Genomic DNA, 17157 nt, shown 5'->3' with positions numbered 1-17157 from the left:
CTAATTCTCCTCCTACTAATTCTTAGGAAATTGTTCGAAAAGGTTTGGTTATTGAAGATTATTCCCATTGTATCCACTTGTGGTGGATCAACGGGGGGAGGAGAAGGGTTGCGGTACCTAGCGTCCGTGTTTCTATGTCGATTTCTTCTAGACATGGTCGGTCTTTATGCAATGCAATTAAACAAACCACAACCAAGTAATCAACACAATAAACACACAAGAGGAACTAAGTCCACTAAGACACAACCAAAGCTCAAACAAGGCCTACAATTACAACACAATCAAGCCAAGCTCTAAGTCTCCCACCTAAGACAAGTAAATCACCAAGCAACAAAGACCATTTCAATAATGTATCCGCAACAATTCTTCATCAATTTCATGCAATATTATCAAACAAATCAACACAACAATCCACCTAAACAAGTATGTTCTTCCTTCACCAAAATCAACTCCTTAATTCCATACTTACAAAAATTTCAATTCTCAAAACACACCGAACACCACCAAATTCACTAAAACTTTGTAATTATCAACTATCAATCACTCACAACCAATTCAAACAAACTTTCTCAAGCAATTTCATGCAAAAATTCAAGAATTTAAACATAAAATTAGTGAAAGGGAGGAACGATTATACCGAGCTTATCGTGGGTGTTAAACCCGCAATTGAACCTTTCTTGCCTTCCTTTTGGTTGCTTGAGAACCCTCCTTCAACCAATTGCTTCAAAATTAGCTCCCAAAGAAAACCCCCAAATTGATTTTTCAAAGTAAGGGTTTAAGTTTTTGGTTGATTTTTGGGTTTGAATGTGATGAAAGGAGTAGTAGTTTGTGAATTTGTTGAAAAGGAGTGAAGATTTTGGTATAAAGAGTTGAATTTGGGTGGGAATTGAGAATTGAGTGAGTTTTGAGGAGGGGAAGAGGAGTTTTTAGAGAGAGGAGGAGTGAGAATCGTGCTTGAGAAATGTGAGAATGAGTGATTTTTTTTTTAATTCTCTAACCCCGTGCTTATTACAGCCAAAGTCTAGGCTGCACGGACGTGCCAAATTCGAGCAGAATTAAAGGGATTACTGCCTCATTTGGCACGCCCGTGCTGGCACGCCCGTGCTGAACTTCAAAGGTTGGTTGCTCCATTTTTGCTCGTTTCTGCCTGATTCTGCACGAACGTGCGATGTTCTGCACGTCCGTGCAGACCTGATGCTGCACATTTTTCTCTTTTTTTTTTTTTTTTTTTTTTTTTTTTTTTTTTTGAATAATAATAGTAAGGCATAATAATAATAAAATTACTTTTATTACCATTATTATTATTATTATTTTTAAAATTCCCTATTACTTCACTTTCACAAAAACCTTTTCTTCCTTCTCTTTTCATCAACACCTACAAAAGACATTGAGAGAAAAGTTAGTAATAGTAAGAGTGATGGAAATTAAGTAATAGTTTATAAGAGAGAGAGAGAGTTGAGAAACTCGGGTTGCCTCCCGGAAGCGTTCTTTTAACGTCACTAGCTTGACGACATTGCGGGATCAATGAGAGTAGGGAACATCAAACTCATCAAGGTGAACAACCTTGGCTTCCTCATGCACAAAACCGTCAAAGTATGCCTTAAGCCTTTGGCCATTCACTTTGAACGGTTCACCATTGTCATTTGAGATTTCTATCGCTCCATATGGAAATACCTTCTTAACGGCGAAAGGTCCACTCCATCTTGACTTAAGCTTACCTGGAAACAACTTCAACCGGGAATTGAATATTAGGACCTTGTCACCTTCCTTAAACTCCCTTTTGCTAATATGCTTGTCATGCCAAGCCTTGGTCTTTTCTTTGTAGATCCTTTCACTCTCATATGCATCAAACCTTAATTCTTCCAAGGCGTGGAGGTCAAGCAACCTCTTCTCACCGGCGCTTTGAAGGTCAAAATTCAATGTTTTGATAGCCCAATGAGCCCGATGCTCAAGTTCTACCGACAAGTGGCATGACTTCCCATAGACAAGCTTGTATGGTGTGGTGCCAATAGGAGTTCTGAACGCGGTGCGATAGGACCATAGGGCATCATCAAGCTTTGTAGACCAATCTTTTCTAGACCTATCCACCGTTTTCTCAAGAATCATTTTTACCTCCAGGTTTGAAATTTCAGCTTGACCACTTGTTTGGGGGTGGTAAGCTAATGACACCTTGTGCCTCACACCATATTTCTCAAGGAGAGCTTGAAAGGATCGCTTTGCAAAGTGTGAACCTCCATCACTAATCACAGCCCGGGGTACTCCAAACCTTGGGAAAATTACTCTTTTGAAGAGCTTGACCACAACCTTAGCATCATTAGTAGGAGATGCAACCACTTCCACCCACTTTGACACGTAATCGACGGCCACTAGAATGAACTTGTTCCCAAAAGAGTTCGGGAAAGGCCCCATGAAATCGATGCCCCATACATCAAAAATTTCAAGTTCAAGGATGTTGTTCAAAGGCATTTCATTTCTTTTTGAAATATTACCGGTTCTTTGACACCGGTCACAAGCTTTCACCACACCCCACACATCTTTGAACATTGTTGGCCAAAAGAAACCGCATTGCAATATTTTTGCCAAGGTCTTGTTAGCACTCATATGTCCTCCACAAGGTGAGGAGTGACACATTGTGATAACATCTTCAATTTCATTATCCGGGACACACCTTCTAAAAAGGCCATCAACACCTTGTTTGAAAAGCAAGGGGTCGTCCCAAAAGTATTGGCTAACATCATGAAGAAACTTCCTTTTTTGTTGATAAGAGAGGTCGGGAGGAAGAATAGAGCAAGAAAAGTAGTTTGCAATGTCCGCAAACCATGGTGCCGGTGCTTGGAGAATAGCAAATAGTTGATCATCCGGGAATGAATCGTCGATTAGCAAGTTATCAAGATCACCTACAAAGATAGGTAACCGTGAAAGATGATTGACCACAACATTTTCGGTACCCTTCTTGTCTCTAATCTCAATATCATAGTCTTGTAAGAGCAAGACCCACCGTATCAACCTTGGCTTCGGTTCTTTATTTGACAAGAGGTACTTCAAGGCCGAATGGTCGGTGAAGACTATGACTTTATACCCCAACAAGTAGGACCTAAACTTCTCAATTGCATGAACAATAGCTAGAAACTCTTTTTCCGTGGTCGTATAATTCCTTTGTGCATCATCTAATGTTTTGCTAGTGTAGTAGATAGCATGGATCTTCTTATCCTTCCTTTGTACAAGAACGAACCCAATGGCAAAATCCGAAGCATCACACATGAGCTCAAAAGGAAGCTCCCAATTAGAGGGTTGAATAATAGGAGCCGAAATCAATGCCTCCTTCAACCTATCAAATGCTAGCAAACAATCATTAGTAAACACAAAAGGGGCATCCTTTACCAACAATTGAGTCAGCGGCTTTGCGATTTTTGAAAAATCCTTTATGAACCGGCGGTAAAAACCCGCATGTCCAAGAAAGCTCCTTATCCCCTTCACATTTGTAGGGGGTGGGAGGCACTTAATGACCTCAATTTTGGCACGATCAACTTCAATGCCCCTACTAGAAATCACATGACCAAGAACAATGCCCTCATCTACCATGAAATGACATTTCTCCCAATTCAAAATTAAGTTCACCTCTTGACATCTTTTCAACACTTTAATCAAATTCAAAATGCATATGTCAAAAGATGAACCAAAAACAGAAAAGTAATCCATAAATACTTCAATTGATGATTCAAGCATGTCGGAAAAAATAGACAACATACACCTTTGAAACGTGGAAGGTGCATTACAAAGTCCAAATGGCATCCTTCGATAAGCAAAGGTGCCAAAAGGGCATGTGAATGTAGTCTTCTCTTGATCCTTGGGTTGGATTGGGATTTGGAAGAATCTTGAGTATCCATCCAAGAAACAATAGTGACTATGTGATGCTAGTCTTTCCAAAATTTGATCAATGAAGGGGAGTGGGAAGTGGTCTTTCCGGGTGGACTTATTCAATTTTCGGTAATCAATACACATCCTCCATCGGTGACCGACCTCGTAGAAATGGTCTCACCCTTATCATTCTTGATGATGGTCATGCCTCCTTTTTTAGGCACAACTTGAACCGGGCTAACCCACTTAATATTGGAGATAGGGTAGATTATGCCCGCCTCAAGAAGTTTTAAAACTTCTTTTTTCACAACTTCCTTCATGTTTGGATTGAGCCTTCTTTGGTGCTCAATCGAGGAAGCATGATCATCATCAAGTAAAATCTTATGCATGCATATAGTAGGACTTATCCCCTTAATGTCATCAATTTTATACCCAATGACATCTCTATACTCCCTTAAAACATCTAGGAGTTTCCCAAGAGAGGTGTCATCAAGCTTAGCATTGACAATAACGGGATAACTCTCACTATCATCAAGAAAAGCATATTTAAGTAAAGGAGGAAGGGGTTTAAGTTCAACCTTATGAGGAGGCGTAGTCCTCTCCTCTTTTACCTCCACATTGAGCACTTCCACTTTCATTTCGTTGTGGACTAAAGGTTGGTTGAGCAAAAGATCATACCCCCTTGTTTCTTCACTTTCCTCAACTAAGCCTCCCGTTAGGATAGCTTGTAAAGGATCTCCTTCAAACAAATTCTCTTGGAACTTCTCTAAGTCCCTTTCCAAAGTATCAACTCTATGAACTTCATCATACAATGGCTTTTTCAATGCTTGTGGGAATGAAAATGATATTTTCTCATCTCCCACATTCAAGGTCAATCTTCCTTGCTTCATATCAATCACCACTCCCGCGGTGTTCAAAAACGGTCTTCCCAAGATTAGGGGCACTGTAGTATCTTCTTCCATTTCCATTACCACAGAGTCACATGGCACAAATACTCTTCCAACTTGAACCGGCACATCTTCAAGAATTCCCAAAGGTAGCCTAACCGTGCGGTCGGCAAATTGTAAGGACATTCTTGTTGGCTTCAAGTCTCCAACTTTCAAACTCTTAGCAATTGAGTAGGGCATCAAGCTCACACTTGCCCCAAGATCGCATAAAGCATCCATAGCTTCCATATCTCCAATCTTCACCGGTATTGCATAGCTACCCGGGTCACCAAACTTTTGAGGAAGCTTGTTTTGAATGATTGCTTTCACCTCCTTAGGAAGGGAGATGGTTGCACTCTCTTCAAGCCTACTCTTGTTGGATAGAAGATCCTTCAAAAACTTTGCATACGTAGGCATTTGTGACATGGCATGAAGAAAGGGGATGTTCACTTGAAGTCCTCTCATGACTTCAAGAAAATTTGAAAACTTCTCATTCGATTTCTTTTCTACAATCCTATGAGGGAATGGAATGGGAGGCTTGTATACTTTCATAGGGGGCTTTTCTACTCTTTCCTCATCTCCCTCACTTTATTTTGTGACTCCCTCGTCATTCTTTTGTCACTTCTTTTTCTCAACATCAACTATTTCATTTTCAAAGTCATCCTCATTTCTTACCACAACTCCCTCATCTCACTTTTGAGGCTTCTCTTCGCTCATGACCGACCCTTCATAACCTCTCCCCGATCTCAAAGTAATGTCCTTAGCTTGATCCTTTGGGTTCACCACCGTTGAGCTTGGGAAGTGACCGCTAGGACTTGAGGATAAACTCCCAACTTGTTGTGCTATTTGTGCCAATTGATTCTCAATTATCTTGTTGTGTGCTTGAAGTTGTTGGATGTTTTCTTGCATATCCGCATTGCTTCTTCCTTGTTGTGCAATGAAGGTCTCAAGTGCGGCTTCAAGGCTAGACTTTTGAGGAGGTGGAGGAGCGGGTTGGTTATATTGTTGCCTTTGTTGGTCTTGATTAGGATGGCGATATAGAACTTTTCGGTTTTGAGAGTGAGGTTGGTTGTAGTGGTTTTGGGATTGGTTTTGGCTTTGATTGTAGCTATTTTGTGGGGGCCCTTGGTTTTGTTGCTTCCATCCCGCACTTTGTTGGGGTTTCCAACTTTGATTGTAGGATTGGGGGTATGGATCATTTCTTTGCCCAATTGCTGCCGCTTGCTCTTGGTTGGTTGAGTTGCAATAAGAGGACATATGATCATTTCCTCCACAAGTTTCACAAGTCATGACTTGTTGTGAGGAAGAGCTTGGAGATGTAAGAGTGGCTTGATCTAGCTTATGAGCTAGCATGTCAAACTTTGATGCAATAAGGTCATTGCACTAAGATCGTGGATTCCGGCCTTCTTTGCTTGAGGTTGCCTTCTATCACCTCCATATGCGTAGTGCTTTGCCACCTCTTCGATCATTTTGTATGCTTCATCCATCGATAGCTTTTTAAGGCTACCACCGGCCCCGTTATCAAGGTTGGCTCTTGAAGTAGGAGTAAGACCATCATAAAAGCTTTGAACAATGATCCATGATGTTAAACCATGGTGTGGGCATTTTCTAGTGTAGTCCTTGAAACGCTCCCAAGCTTCACTTAAAGTCTCATCAATCTCTTGGTTGAAATTGGTGATTTTCCTCCTTAGTTCGGCGGTCTTTTCGGGTGGACAATACTTTCCAAGGAAAGCTCTAGTGACTTCATCCCATGTTGTCAATGATCCCTCTTCTACCGTTCTCAACCAATGCTTTGCCTTGTCACGGAGGGAGAATTGAAACATGTGCATACGGATGAACTCTTCCGTAATGTTGTTTTGCTTGATGGTAGTGCACAATTCGATAAAATTGTCCAAATGAGCAAAAGGGCACTCATGAGAACTCCCACCAAATTGATCACCTTGTATCATACGGATGAGTTGAGGCGATAGCTCAAAATTGTTTGCATTAGTGGTGGGGAGACGTATGTCACTCCGAAGTGTGAAGGCATTGGGCTGGTCATAATCTCGTAGCAATGGTGGAGGAGGATTGTCATCACCCATGTTCTCTTCTTCGTTGGTTGAAAATATTTCTTCCGGATCAGAATCCGAATACACAATGGAAAACTCGGGTGGGCCCTGCAAAAGTCTCCTGACGTTTCTCAAAGTCCTATTTAGCTCCGGATCAACGGGAATAAGCGGTGATTGCTTACTCTTTCGTGTCATGCAAAGTCAAACAAAGCTAAGAAAAACGTTAGCAATGACTATCACAAGTTGAAAACACAAATATACAAAAATAAATAAGAAAAATTATGATACAAAAATTCACACACTTAGACTCATTCAACAATAATACATTCAATGTGACTTTGCCTCCCCGGCAACGGCGCCAAAAATTTGATAGGCTGTCGTCGAGCCTACCAAAGATTAAGTCCTATCTTGGTCTCACTAGCTAATAGCAAGGTGTAGGGAATAATTTCAAGCCTTTAAATCCCACTAGCTTGAACCCCACTGTGATCATACACTAAAGTACGGTGGCGTCCAAAAGGGAAGAAGATAGAGCAAAAGAGTCGCCAACAAGTTTTTAAGGAACTTGTAAACCGTTCATAGGATGAAGGTTACACCCCTTAACGATCCAAGAGATCGTCAACTCCATAAGGTCATGAACCAAATAAGGGTTCGGGGATGATGGTACAAATCCAACCTAAAAGAGATTGAACCTGCCCTAATAATAGGCCTCTACTTTATTCTGCTCGTATTCATGTGCGCTTTCTGACTAACATGCAATCAATAGGATTAACCCTAAACCTGTTTAATCTATGTTGGTTGAATTTAATGCACAAACAAATCTATTATTGGCGATCACTTGAATTATAATCAAATTAACCCTAACAAGATTATTCACTATCTTATTAAGCGTGATTACAAGTACAAATTCCCTTTAAACATGCAATAAAAGGTGTGATCAAGCAATAAAGAATAAATAATGTATATCAAGCAACATAATAAATAAAATCAATCATGAATAATAATTATAATAATAATAATAATCATAATCATAAATTATAACGATTATAATCATAATCATGTTCATGTTAATATTAAAGCATAATAATTGCAAGATCCTAGGCATGATACTAACAAGATTAATAACAAACCCTAGCATGTCACTAAACAATAAAAATCAAATCTTTAACCCTAACATGATACTAACATGAATAAACATTAGGAAGAACATAGGAAGCATCATAACAATCATATTTAATATTAAAAATACCCTAGACATGATACTAGGAATATCATAATAACAATATGAACATGATGTCTACATTATAATATCAATAAAACAATTAAAGCACTTACTTTGATGCCTCGTACCTCTTTCTAATAACAAAATACACACGTTAGTAACTTCAAGGAAAATAATAATCAAAGCAATTAAATTAAATAATTGAAAGAGAAATTTGGGACCAAACCCTCAGAAATTAAAACCTTTCACGTCTAGGGCGAAGGCAACTTCGAATATGGCTAGGCGTTTCTAGATCTTGTGAATGCGGAATTTTGTATGAAAACAAGTAAGAAAAAATTGAATGAATTAAAGAATGCTAAAGAATTAATGATTGTTGATGAAAGCTTGAGAATGAATAGAATTGGTGAAAATGGGTGCATTGGTGAATGATAGATGTAGATGATCCATGAAAACGGAATTTTTGATACGATATTTATAGAGAAAATCAGCCAAAAAAGATAATTTAACAAAATAGAGTCTGACGCTTAGGAAACAAGGTTGGCGCCAACCCTGGCTAGCTGGCGCTAGGCACCAGTGGCTAGCGCCAAGCCTGGTTCCAGGCGCCAAGGCCTGGGGTTGGACGCCAGTCTTGATTCTAACGCGTTTTATAAAATCCGATAAGTTTACCGTACTGGAAGATAAAATAATATAATTTCTTCGAAAATGCTATTTGATTTTGATTAAAACTCTGAAAAGTCAACAAAGTCAACTTATCAATGCTAATTGAATTAGGAATGAAAAGAACCTTCTAGAAGATTCTAGAAGACCAAAACCATTTCTAATTGCATTAGGAATGATAAATCATATTAGGCCCTCCCGTAGATCATTGGGCCGTACATAAAGCTCAAACCGGGCCCAGTTTAGTAAATTGGCCATAACTTCCTCAATATTCATCGGAATTGGGCTTATAATATATCGTTGGAAAGGTCTTTGCAAGCCCCATCCAACTATACTACTATTGGACCCATATCATGGACCAACCAAACTGGATTGTCTGTTTTCTTAAAATAAAGTTTTCAAAAACAGAGAGAAGAGAAAAGAAATATAAAAACTTTCCGCAACACTAGACCTTCCACACTTTCGTTTCATTCGATTATGATTCGACGTGAAAGGTACTCATCACTGGGTTTGGTTTTGGGGAGACACAAATGGGTGTCTATAGAAGCCCCCACTTTGACTGAGTTTGGAGAAACGCAAGTTTCGAAAACAAAAGTCAAAGTATCGATAGGGACGGAGAATGATTCAGAACGTTCTGCGATCCTAAACCAATCTTATAACGCCGATACATGCAAAACTAGCATTAGTTAAACAAATAGAAGAGTTAAGAAACGCGTATCTTGCACCGTCGAGCACACGTCTTTGAAAGTAACCGATTGTTTTGATGACCTCCACAAGCTAGAGAATGCCATCCCTCTTGAAAACCGCTACGCCTGTAACTGCTTCCAAATAAGAAGATTGCTTCGCCTGAAACTATCCTCCTCTGTATTGATAATATTCCACATCCTAGGGAATACCATCGAAGATTATTTCGCTTGAAACAATCCTCATCTGCATTGATAATATTCCACATCCTAGGGAACACTATCGAAGATTATTTCTCTTGAAATAATTCTCATCCGCATTGATAATATTCCATATCCTAGGGAACACTATCGAAGATTATTTCTCTTGAAATAATCCTCATGTTGTTCGTGACAACTCTCCTCAAGCTAGGGAACGCTGTCGAAGATATCTTCTCTTGAAGTCATCCTCATTTGATACGATAATTTTCCAAAAGAAATTACCGAAGATCCACGCCTGTCGATCTTTAAAAGTTCGCCTGAACTTTGCCTCCGCTATGCCTGTACGTCGGCGCTCTTTTGCTTTGAACCTGTATGTCGGTGCTCTTTGCTCTTGAACCTATATGTCGGTGCCTTTTGCTAATGAGCCAATGCTTAGGCGCTTTAAGCTAAGTGAGACGATCTCTTATCAGGTCGATCACTTTATGTAATCAAGCCGATTACTTAATCATGTCAAATTGCTTAGAGGGGCTAACTGGCATACCCAGGAACCCAAAAATATGTTGCAGAAGGCTAGCACAACCTCAACAGGTGGCTGGGTGCTTTGGCGTCACTGAAAAACTATCAGCGCCAGCAATTTGGTGTTAGCGCCAGGCGCTGATGTTGGCGCCAGGCGCCAAGCCCAGATTGTGACGCCAATGCCTAGGGACTGGCGCCAGCACGGGATTTTCTTTAAATGCCCGTTTCCTCTTCATTTGCTGCTCTGTTCGTCGCGAAATTGCTCGAAAGAAGTCCGAAACTTCAATTGCTCATTGCTTGCTCGTTTTTCAACCGAATTTGCTCAAATTTGTTGAAAATCAAAGCTCTTCTCATCTATTTTCCCGATCTATGTAAGTTTTCCTCAAACTCACACCGGTTTTTACGAATTCTTGGCATGAATATTCACGAATTTCATGAAAATTCGAATTCTATGATGCTCAATTTGCTTTGTTTGTCAAGTTTTATGCCATGAAATTGCTTGTTTATGTTTATATATTGCCTTGGGAGTAATTTGAGACTTGTTTGACTCAATTTGGTGAAGAAATGAGCAATCTGCCATTGTTGGACCTCTTAAGGTCGTGAAGAACAATGTGGTTTGTTCTTGACGTTTTTGCTAGCAATTCTTGTTTAATTTGTCACAATAATCGCTATAGTATTGCAAGAAATTGTTCGATTGCTTGAAAATGCTGTCATGCTCAATTTGAATTTACACTGTTTTAGTACTACGTACTTTGTTTTTGCGAACATAGTATCATGCGGCTAGGCGAACCTTAGATACTATAGAACCTTAATTTATGATGATTCTGCACAATGTAGCATGGCTAGACAACGAGGCTCAGGTTCACGGTCCCGAAACAATAGACGGGAGCATGAGCCCGTGGAGGACGACGCCACGCCGTCCACTTCGCTTGGTCGGCTCCCGGAGTGGGACGAGCAGACGCTGTTATTTGCCCCTGTCCACCACATTTCTGAGAGGGTGAGACGGAGAACCGAGCCCGGGAGGACACGGCATCACGGCTCTAGCTGTGACGGTCTAGGCGATTTGTACAGGATGCACATCGCCAGGGACCTCGAGACGAGACTCCTATGGGAGTCCTGCGGGCTAGTTACTCTGTTTGAGACCTCCAAGGCTATGGTCGCCTCCAGCGGGGGTCATCATATAGTGCGCGCTCTGGTGGAGTTCTTCTGGGACACCACCAACACCTTCCATTTTCCCTGGGGCGAGATGATGGTTACCCCTACAGACTTCAGTCTTATCACAAGACTGGAGTTCACTTCTGTGCCACTGCCGTTCGACGGTGGGATCGACGTCTTTTCTTCAGAGGTCGAGGAGTTGTTGGGGCCGATTGCTATTTGGGCCCGAGCTGAGGTCGAGACGACTCAGTTTAGTGCTAGAGGGATTCGCCGCTCGATGCTGGCAGCGACTCTTGATGATGATGCGACCACCCGAGAGCAGCGGGTGCGCATCTTTGTGCTGATGTTGTTGTCAGGGACATTCTCTCCTGACAAGGGTAGTAGGGCATTGCTTTACTACCTCCCTGCTGTCCGTGATCTCAAGCGGATCGGGACTTATGACTGGGCCAGCTTGGCCTATGCTGATTTCGTTCGTGCTCTGAGGGACTCGTGTCGTCATCGGTCCTATAGGACGAACGTTGCTTTATCTGCTTTTTGGAAGGTCGTAGAGGTAAACATTATTCCCTATAAAGTTTAGCCCTACATATTAGTTAGCATTTATTCACACTTCTAACTCTTTGTAGATTTGGTTCTACGAGCACTTTCCTTCTGTTGCGCCGGCGAGACCATCGCCGAGGGGATTTCCGGTGAGCGCCTCTTGGGGCGGCCACCACGTGGACATGTCTACTGCACGTGTCCGGAGCTGGATCATCTCGGTATGACTTTTAGTGTTTATCTTGCTCTTCCGCGGTGCTTTAGATATATTCTTGCCTGATTGGTGCTTTTTATAGGGACCTGAGGTGGTATACCGACCGTGGGGCGGTTGGACAGTCCCTGGATTAGCCGTACAGTACTCTGCTGAGCGTCGCTATTTTCTGGGGACCTACGGAGCGGTCGTGTACTTAGGAGAGAGAGTTGCTAGACAACACTCCTCTGATGTCTTCGTCGTTCCTGCTCCTCCGCCACGTCACATGTTCGACGAGGGACGGTTGTCAAGCATGGCTGAGGGAGCTGGTTCCCTCTGGCGGTCCCATGTGATCCTCGGGCCGTGTTACGCTGGGGAGCTACTACCTTTATTAGCTCCAGCCCCTGTACCGGCTGAGGATGTGAGGGTAAGATTCTTAGCTTTAGTTTTCGCTAAGTAGCCCCCAAGTAATACTTTACTGATTTTTCCTGTTTTATCAGGATGGTCCTGCTGAGTTCGTGCCGCCCCGTATGTCCATTCACTACCAGGGGATATACGGGCCGATCGAGGAGATGATTTCTTCGGCCCCCGAGGGTGAGCGCTTCGTGGAGCGGTCGATTCCTCGCCATCAGACTAGTGTAAGCCTAGTTTAAATTCAGATTTTTTTGTGTTCATTTATCATGTATTTTCACTGACTTATTTTTCTGACAGTTTTCACGCGAGGTGGTTTCGGTTATGGCACGATGCATAGATGCCTTCCGGAGCCAGCTCGTCCGGATGAGGAATGCGGCCACCTGTCGTCGGGACGACGTTGTCCGAGAGGTAACCTTTCTTCACTCATTATTTCTGCATTATGGCTTCAGTTTTACCTTGTTTCTGATTTAATTCTCTCTTTTTTTTTTGCAGGGCCAGCCTATCGCTTCTCACACCCGTACGAGACCTGAGGGGCGGAGAGATCCGGCGAGGTCTAGCTCGAGACGTCGTCGTACTTCGTCAGGGGGTAGAGGCGGTCGCTCTGAGGCCGCTCGAGCCGACGTTGCTGAGGGCTCGGGATCTTCTTCTGAGGGTGCTCCTGCTGCACAGGTAGGAGAGGCTCGGGATCTTCTTCTTCGTCGTTCCTGCTCCTCCGCCACGTCACATGTTCGACGAGGGACGGTTGTCAAGCATGGCTGAGGGAGCTGGTTCCCTCTGGCGGTCCCATGTGATCCTCGGGCCGTGTTACGCTGGGGAGCTACTACCTTTATTAGCTCCAGCCCCTGTACCGGCTGAGGATGTGAGGGTAAGATTCTTAGCTTTAGTTTTCGCTAAGTAGCCCCCAAGTAATACTTTACTGATTTTTCCTGTTTTATCAGGATGGTCCTGCTGAGTTCGTGCCGCCCCGTATGTCCATTCACTACCAGGGGATATACGGGCCGATCGAGGAGATGATTTCTCCGGCCCCCGAGGGTGAGCGCTTCGTGGAGCGGTCGATTCCTCGCCATCAGACTAGTGTAAGCCTAGTTTAAATTCAGATTTTTTTGTGTTCATTTATCATGTATTTTCACTGACTTATTTTTCTGACAGTTTTCACGCGAGGTGGTTTCGGTTATGGCACGATGCATAGATGCCTTCCGGAGCCAGCTCGTCCGGATGAGGAATGCGGCCACCTGTCGTCGGGACGACGTTGTCCGAGAGGTAACCTTTCTTCACTCATTATTTCTGCATTATGGCTTCAGTTTTACCTTGTTTCTGATTTAATTCTCTCTTTTTTTTTTGCAGGGCCAGCCTATCGCTTCTCACACCCGTACGAGACCTGAGGGGCGGAGAGATCCGGCGAGGTCTAGCTCGAGACGTCGTCGTACTTCGTCAGGGGGTAGAGGCGGTCGCTCTGAGGCCGCTCGAGCCGACGTTGCTGAGGGCTCGGGATCTTCTTCTGAGGGTGCTCCTGCTGCACAGGTAGGAGAGGCTCGGGATCTTCTTCTTCGTCGTTCCTGCTCCTCCGCCACGTCACATGTTCGACGAGGGACGGTTGTCAAGCATGGCTGAGGGAGCTGGTTCCCTCTGGCGGTCCCATGTGATCCTCGGGCCGTGTTACGCTGGGGAGCTACTACCTTTATTAGCTCCAGCCCCTGTACCGGCTGAGGATGTGAGGGTAAGATTCTTAGCTTTAGTTTTCGCTAAGTAGCCCCCAAGTAATACTTTACTGATTTTTCCTGTTTTATCAGGATGGTCCTGCTGAGTTCGTGCCGCCCCGTATGTCCATTCACTACCAGGGGATATACGGGCCGATCGAGGAGATGATTTCTCCGGCCCCCGAGGGTGAGCGCTTCGTGGAGCGGTCGATTCCTCGCCATCAGACTAGTGTAAGCCTAGTTTAAATTCAGATTTTTTTGTGTTCATTTATCATGTATTTTCACTGACTTATTTTTCTGACAGTTTTCACGCGAGGTGGTTTCGGTTATGGCACGATGCATAGATGCCTTCCGGAGCCAGCTCGTCCGGATGAGGAATGCGGCCACCTGTCGTCGGGACGACGTTGTCCGAGAGGTAACCTTTCTTCACTCATTATTTCTGCATTATGGCTTCAGTTTTACCTTGTTTCTGATTTAATTCTCTCTTTTTTTTTTGCAGGGCCAGCCTATCGCTTCTCACACCCGTACGAGACCTGAGGGGCGGAGAGATCCGGCGAGGTCTAGCTCGAGACGTCGTCGTACTTCGTCAGGGGGTAGAGGCGGTCGCTCTGAGGCCGCTCGAGCCGACGTTGCTGAGGGCTCGGGATCTTCTTCTGAGGGTGCTCCTGCTGCACAGGTAGGAGAGGCTCGGGATCTTCTTCTTCGTCGTTCCTGCTCCTCCGCCACGTCACATGTTCGACGAGGGACGGTTGTCAAGCATGGCTGAGGGAGCTGGTTCCCTCTGGCGGTCCCATGTGATCCTCGGGCCGTGTTACGCTGGGGAGCTACTACCTTTATTAGCTCCAGCCCCTGTACCGGCTGAGGATGTGAGGGTAAGATTCTTAGCTTTAGTTTTCGCTAAGTAGCCCCCAAGTAATACTTTACTGATTTTTCCTGTTTTATCAGGATGGTCCTGCTGAGTTCGTGCCGCCCCGTATGTCCATTCACTACCAGGGGATATACGGGCCGATCGAGGAGATGATTTCTCCGGCCCCCGAGGGTGAGCGCTTCGTGGAGCGGTCGATTCCTCGCCATCAGACTAGTGTAAGCCTAGTTTAAATTCAGATTTTTTTGTGTTCATTTATCATGTATTTTCACTGACTTATTTTTCTGACAGTTTTCACGCGAGGTGGTTTCGGTTATGGCACGATGCATAGATGCCTTCCGGAGCCAGCTCGTCCGGATGAGGAATGCGGCCACCTGTCGTCGGGACGACGTTGTCCGAGAGGTAACCTTTCTTCACTCATTATTTCTGCATTATGGCTTCAGTTTTACCTTGTTTCTGATTTAATTCTCTCTTTTTTTTTTGCAGGACCAGCCTATCGCTTTTCACACCCGTACGAGACCTGAGGGGCGGAGAGATCCGGCGAGGTCTAGCTCGAGAAGTCGTCGTACTTCGTCAGGGGGTAGAGGCAGTCGCTCTGAGGCCGCTCGAGCCGACGTTGCTGAGGGCTCGAGATCTTCTTCTGAGGGTGCTCCTGCTGCACTGGTAGGAGAGGCTACCTCGGCTTTCAGAGGTGGTGTGATGTACGAGGTTGGATCGTCATCGCAGCAGCCTCCGCGGTCTCAGCCTCAGGTTGATACTGGCTGGAGTGGTCCTATCTTGAGTCTTCCTCCTCCTACGGAGACTGGAGCCGGTGTTGAGGCTGGAGCTGGTGGAGAGGTGACTCCTCGTACGGCGCAGTTTTATGGCATGATGGGCCTACGTCCTCCGGCTTCGTAGTCTGTCTCTGTATATATATTTTATTTTGAATTTTTATAGAACTTTGCCTTTGACTCATTATTTAGACGCATTTGTATTTTTATGTTATCGTAAATTTATTTGATTGCTTATTATTATGTTAGTGTATGTTAGTGTGTGCAAAAGAAGTGTGATAACAATTTTTGCGCAAAAATTCCGTCATTTTTATTATTGATGGAGGATATTATCCGAATCTCTCCCCCAAAAAGAATAAATAAAAAGGAAAAGAAAACGGAAAAATGCTGGTTTTTTGAAAATTAAAATAAAATCCAAAAAAAAGAAATAAAATAAATTAAAAATAATTGCTATATTTAATTAATTAAGAAAAAAGATAGAAAAGATATTTAGGAAAATTAAACGGGGCCATAAAGTCATTAAACGACTCAAGTTTAATATAAAAAACGCAAACTGAGCACGCGCGGCTGTCATGGTGACTTGGCGCCAGCTGGCGTCACACTATGGCGCGTGGCGCCAGGCGCTACAATTAGCGTGTGGCGTCAAGATCTGGAAGGTGGCGCCAATGTCGGGGTTTTGACGCCAATTGACGCTGACTCCGTATTTCATTCAGATTAAAATTCTTTGGAATTTGTGCATAAATAGCCCCCTGCTCAGCCGATTCTTCTCATAATTCTAGCGAAAAAATTTATTCTCTTCTTCAGAAAAAATAATAATCATGTCTTTAGCCACTAAAACCTTCACCCAATACACTCATGAATGGTGTCGATCCCTTAATGCTAGAGACAAAAAAGAATTAGATTTATTTCACTTGGGGGGAATTTATGGCATCAAAGGGGTAGATCTAGACCTAGACTTCATACATACCGCTTTAGAATTTTGGAATATTGATACGCATTGTTTCAGAATAGGGTATGATGAAATTAGCCCTTTGCCAGAGGAATTTGGTGCTATCTTAGGCTTCCCTGCGATAGACCTTGTAGTAATCCCTAGAGTAGATGCATATTACTATAAGGATTTCGAACGCTTCTTTAATTTAAAGGAAAGGGATTTATCAAAAATAGTAGATGGCAATATAGTGAATTTGAAAGAATTCGCATGCTATTATTTTGATAAACCTCTTTCTGAATCCTTTCATATATATAGAAGAAGGGCGTTTTTATTTTGCATGCTCAATCAATTTTGTCTTAGTAGTGGTAAAAATAATGAGGGTCAATCAATTATCACCACTGTGCTAGAACAAATTGAATCAGGGAGGAATCCAATGCCATTAATAGTTGGAGAGACCATGATTAGTCTCGATGAATTGAAAAGGAACCCAAAA

General features: G+C 43.2%; 1 protein-coding gene and 1 non-coding gene across 2 annotated transcripts; one reads left to right on the top strand and one right to left on the bottom strand.

Moving 5' to 3' along the window:
• Window positions 1-1521: 1521 nt before the first annotated feature.
• LOC145627626 (uncharacterized) lies at window positions 1522-5336 on the bottom strand. Its single transcript, XM_081679991.1, has 3 exons — window positions 4262-5336; window positions 2669-3575; window positions 1522-2080 (listed from the first exon to the last, which is right to left on the bottom strand). The coding sequence occupies exons 1-3, from the start codon at window positions 5334-5336 to the stop codon at window positions 1522-1524; spliced, it is 2541 nt and encodes an 846-aa protein (XP_081536117.1).
• Window positions 5337-6371: 1035 nt separating this feature from the next.
• LOC145629631 (small nucleolar RNA R71) lies at window positions 6372-6478 on the top strand. The gene has a single exon (XR_014111793.1). It is a non-coding gene; the product is annotated as a small nucleolar RNA R71 (small nucleolar RNA).
• The last annotated feature ends 10679 nt before the right edge of the window (window positions 6479-17157 follow it).

The sequence above is a fragment of the Chenopodium album genome, chromosome 4 (assembly GCF_948465745.1).
Source record: "Chenopodium album chromosome 4, dcCheAlbu1.1, whole genome shotgun sequence".
In the NCBI taxonomy this organism is placed as follows: domain Eukaryota; kingdom Viridiplantae; phylum Streptophyta; class Magnoliopsida; order Caryophyllales; family Amaranthaceae; genus Chenopodium; species Chenopodium album.
The sequence above is the reverse complement of the archived record's forward strand: the minus strand, read 5'-3'. Positions and strand labels throughout refer to the sequence as shown.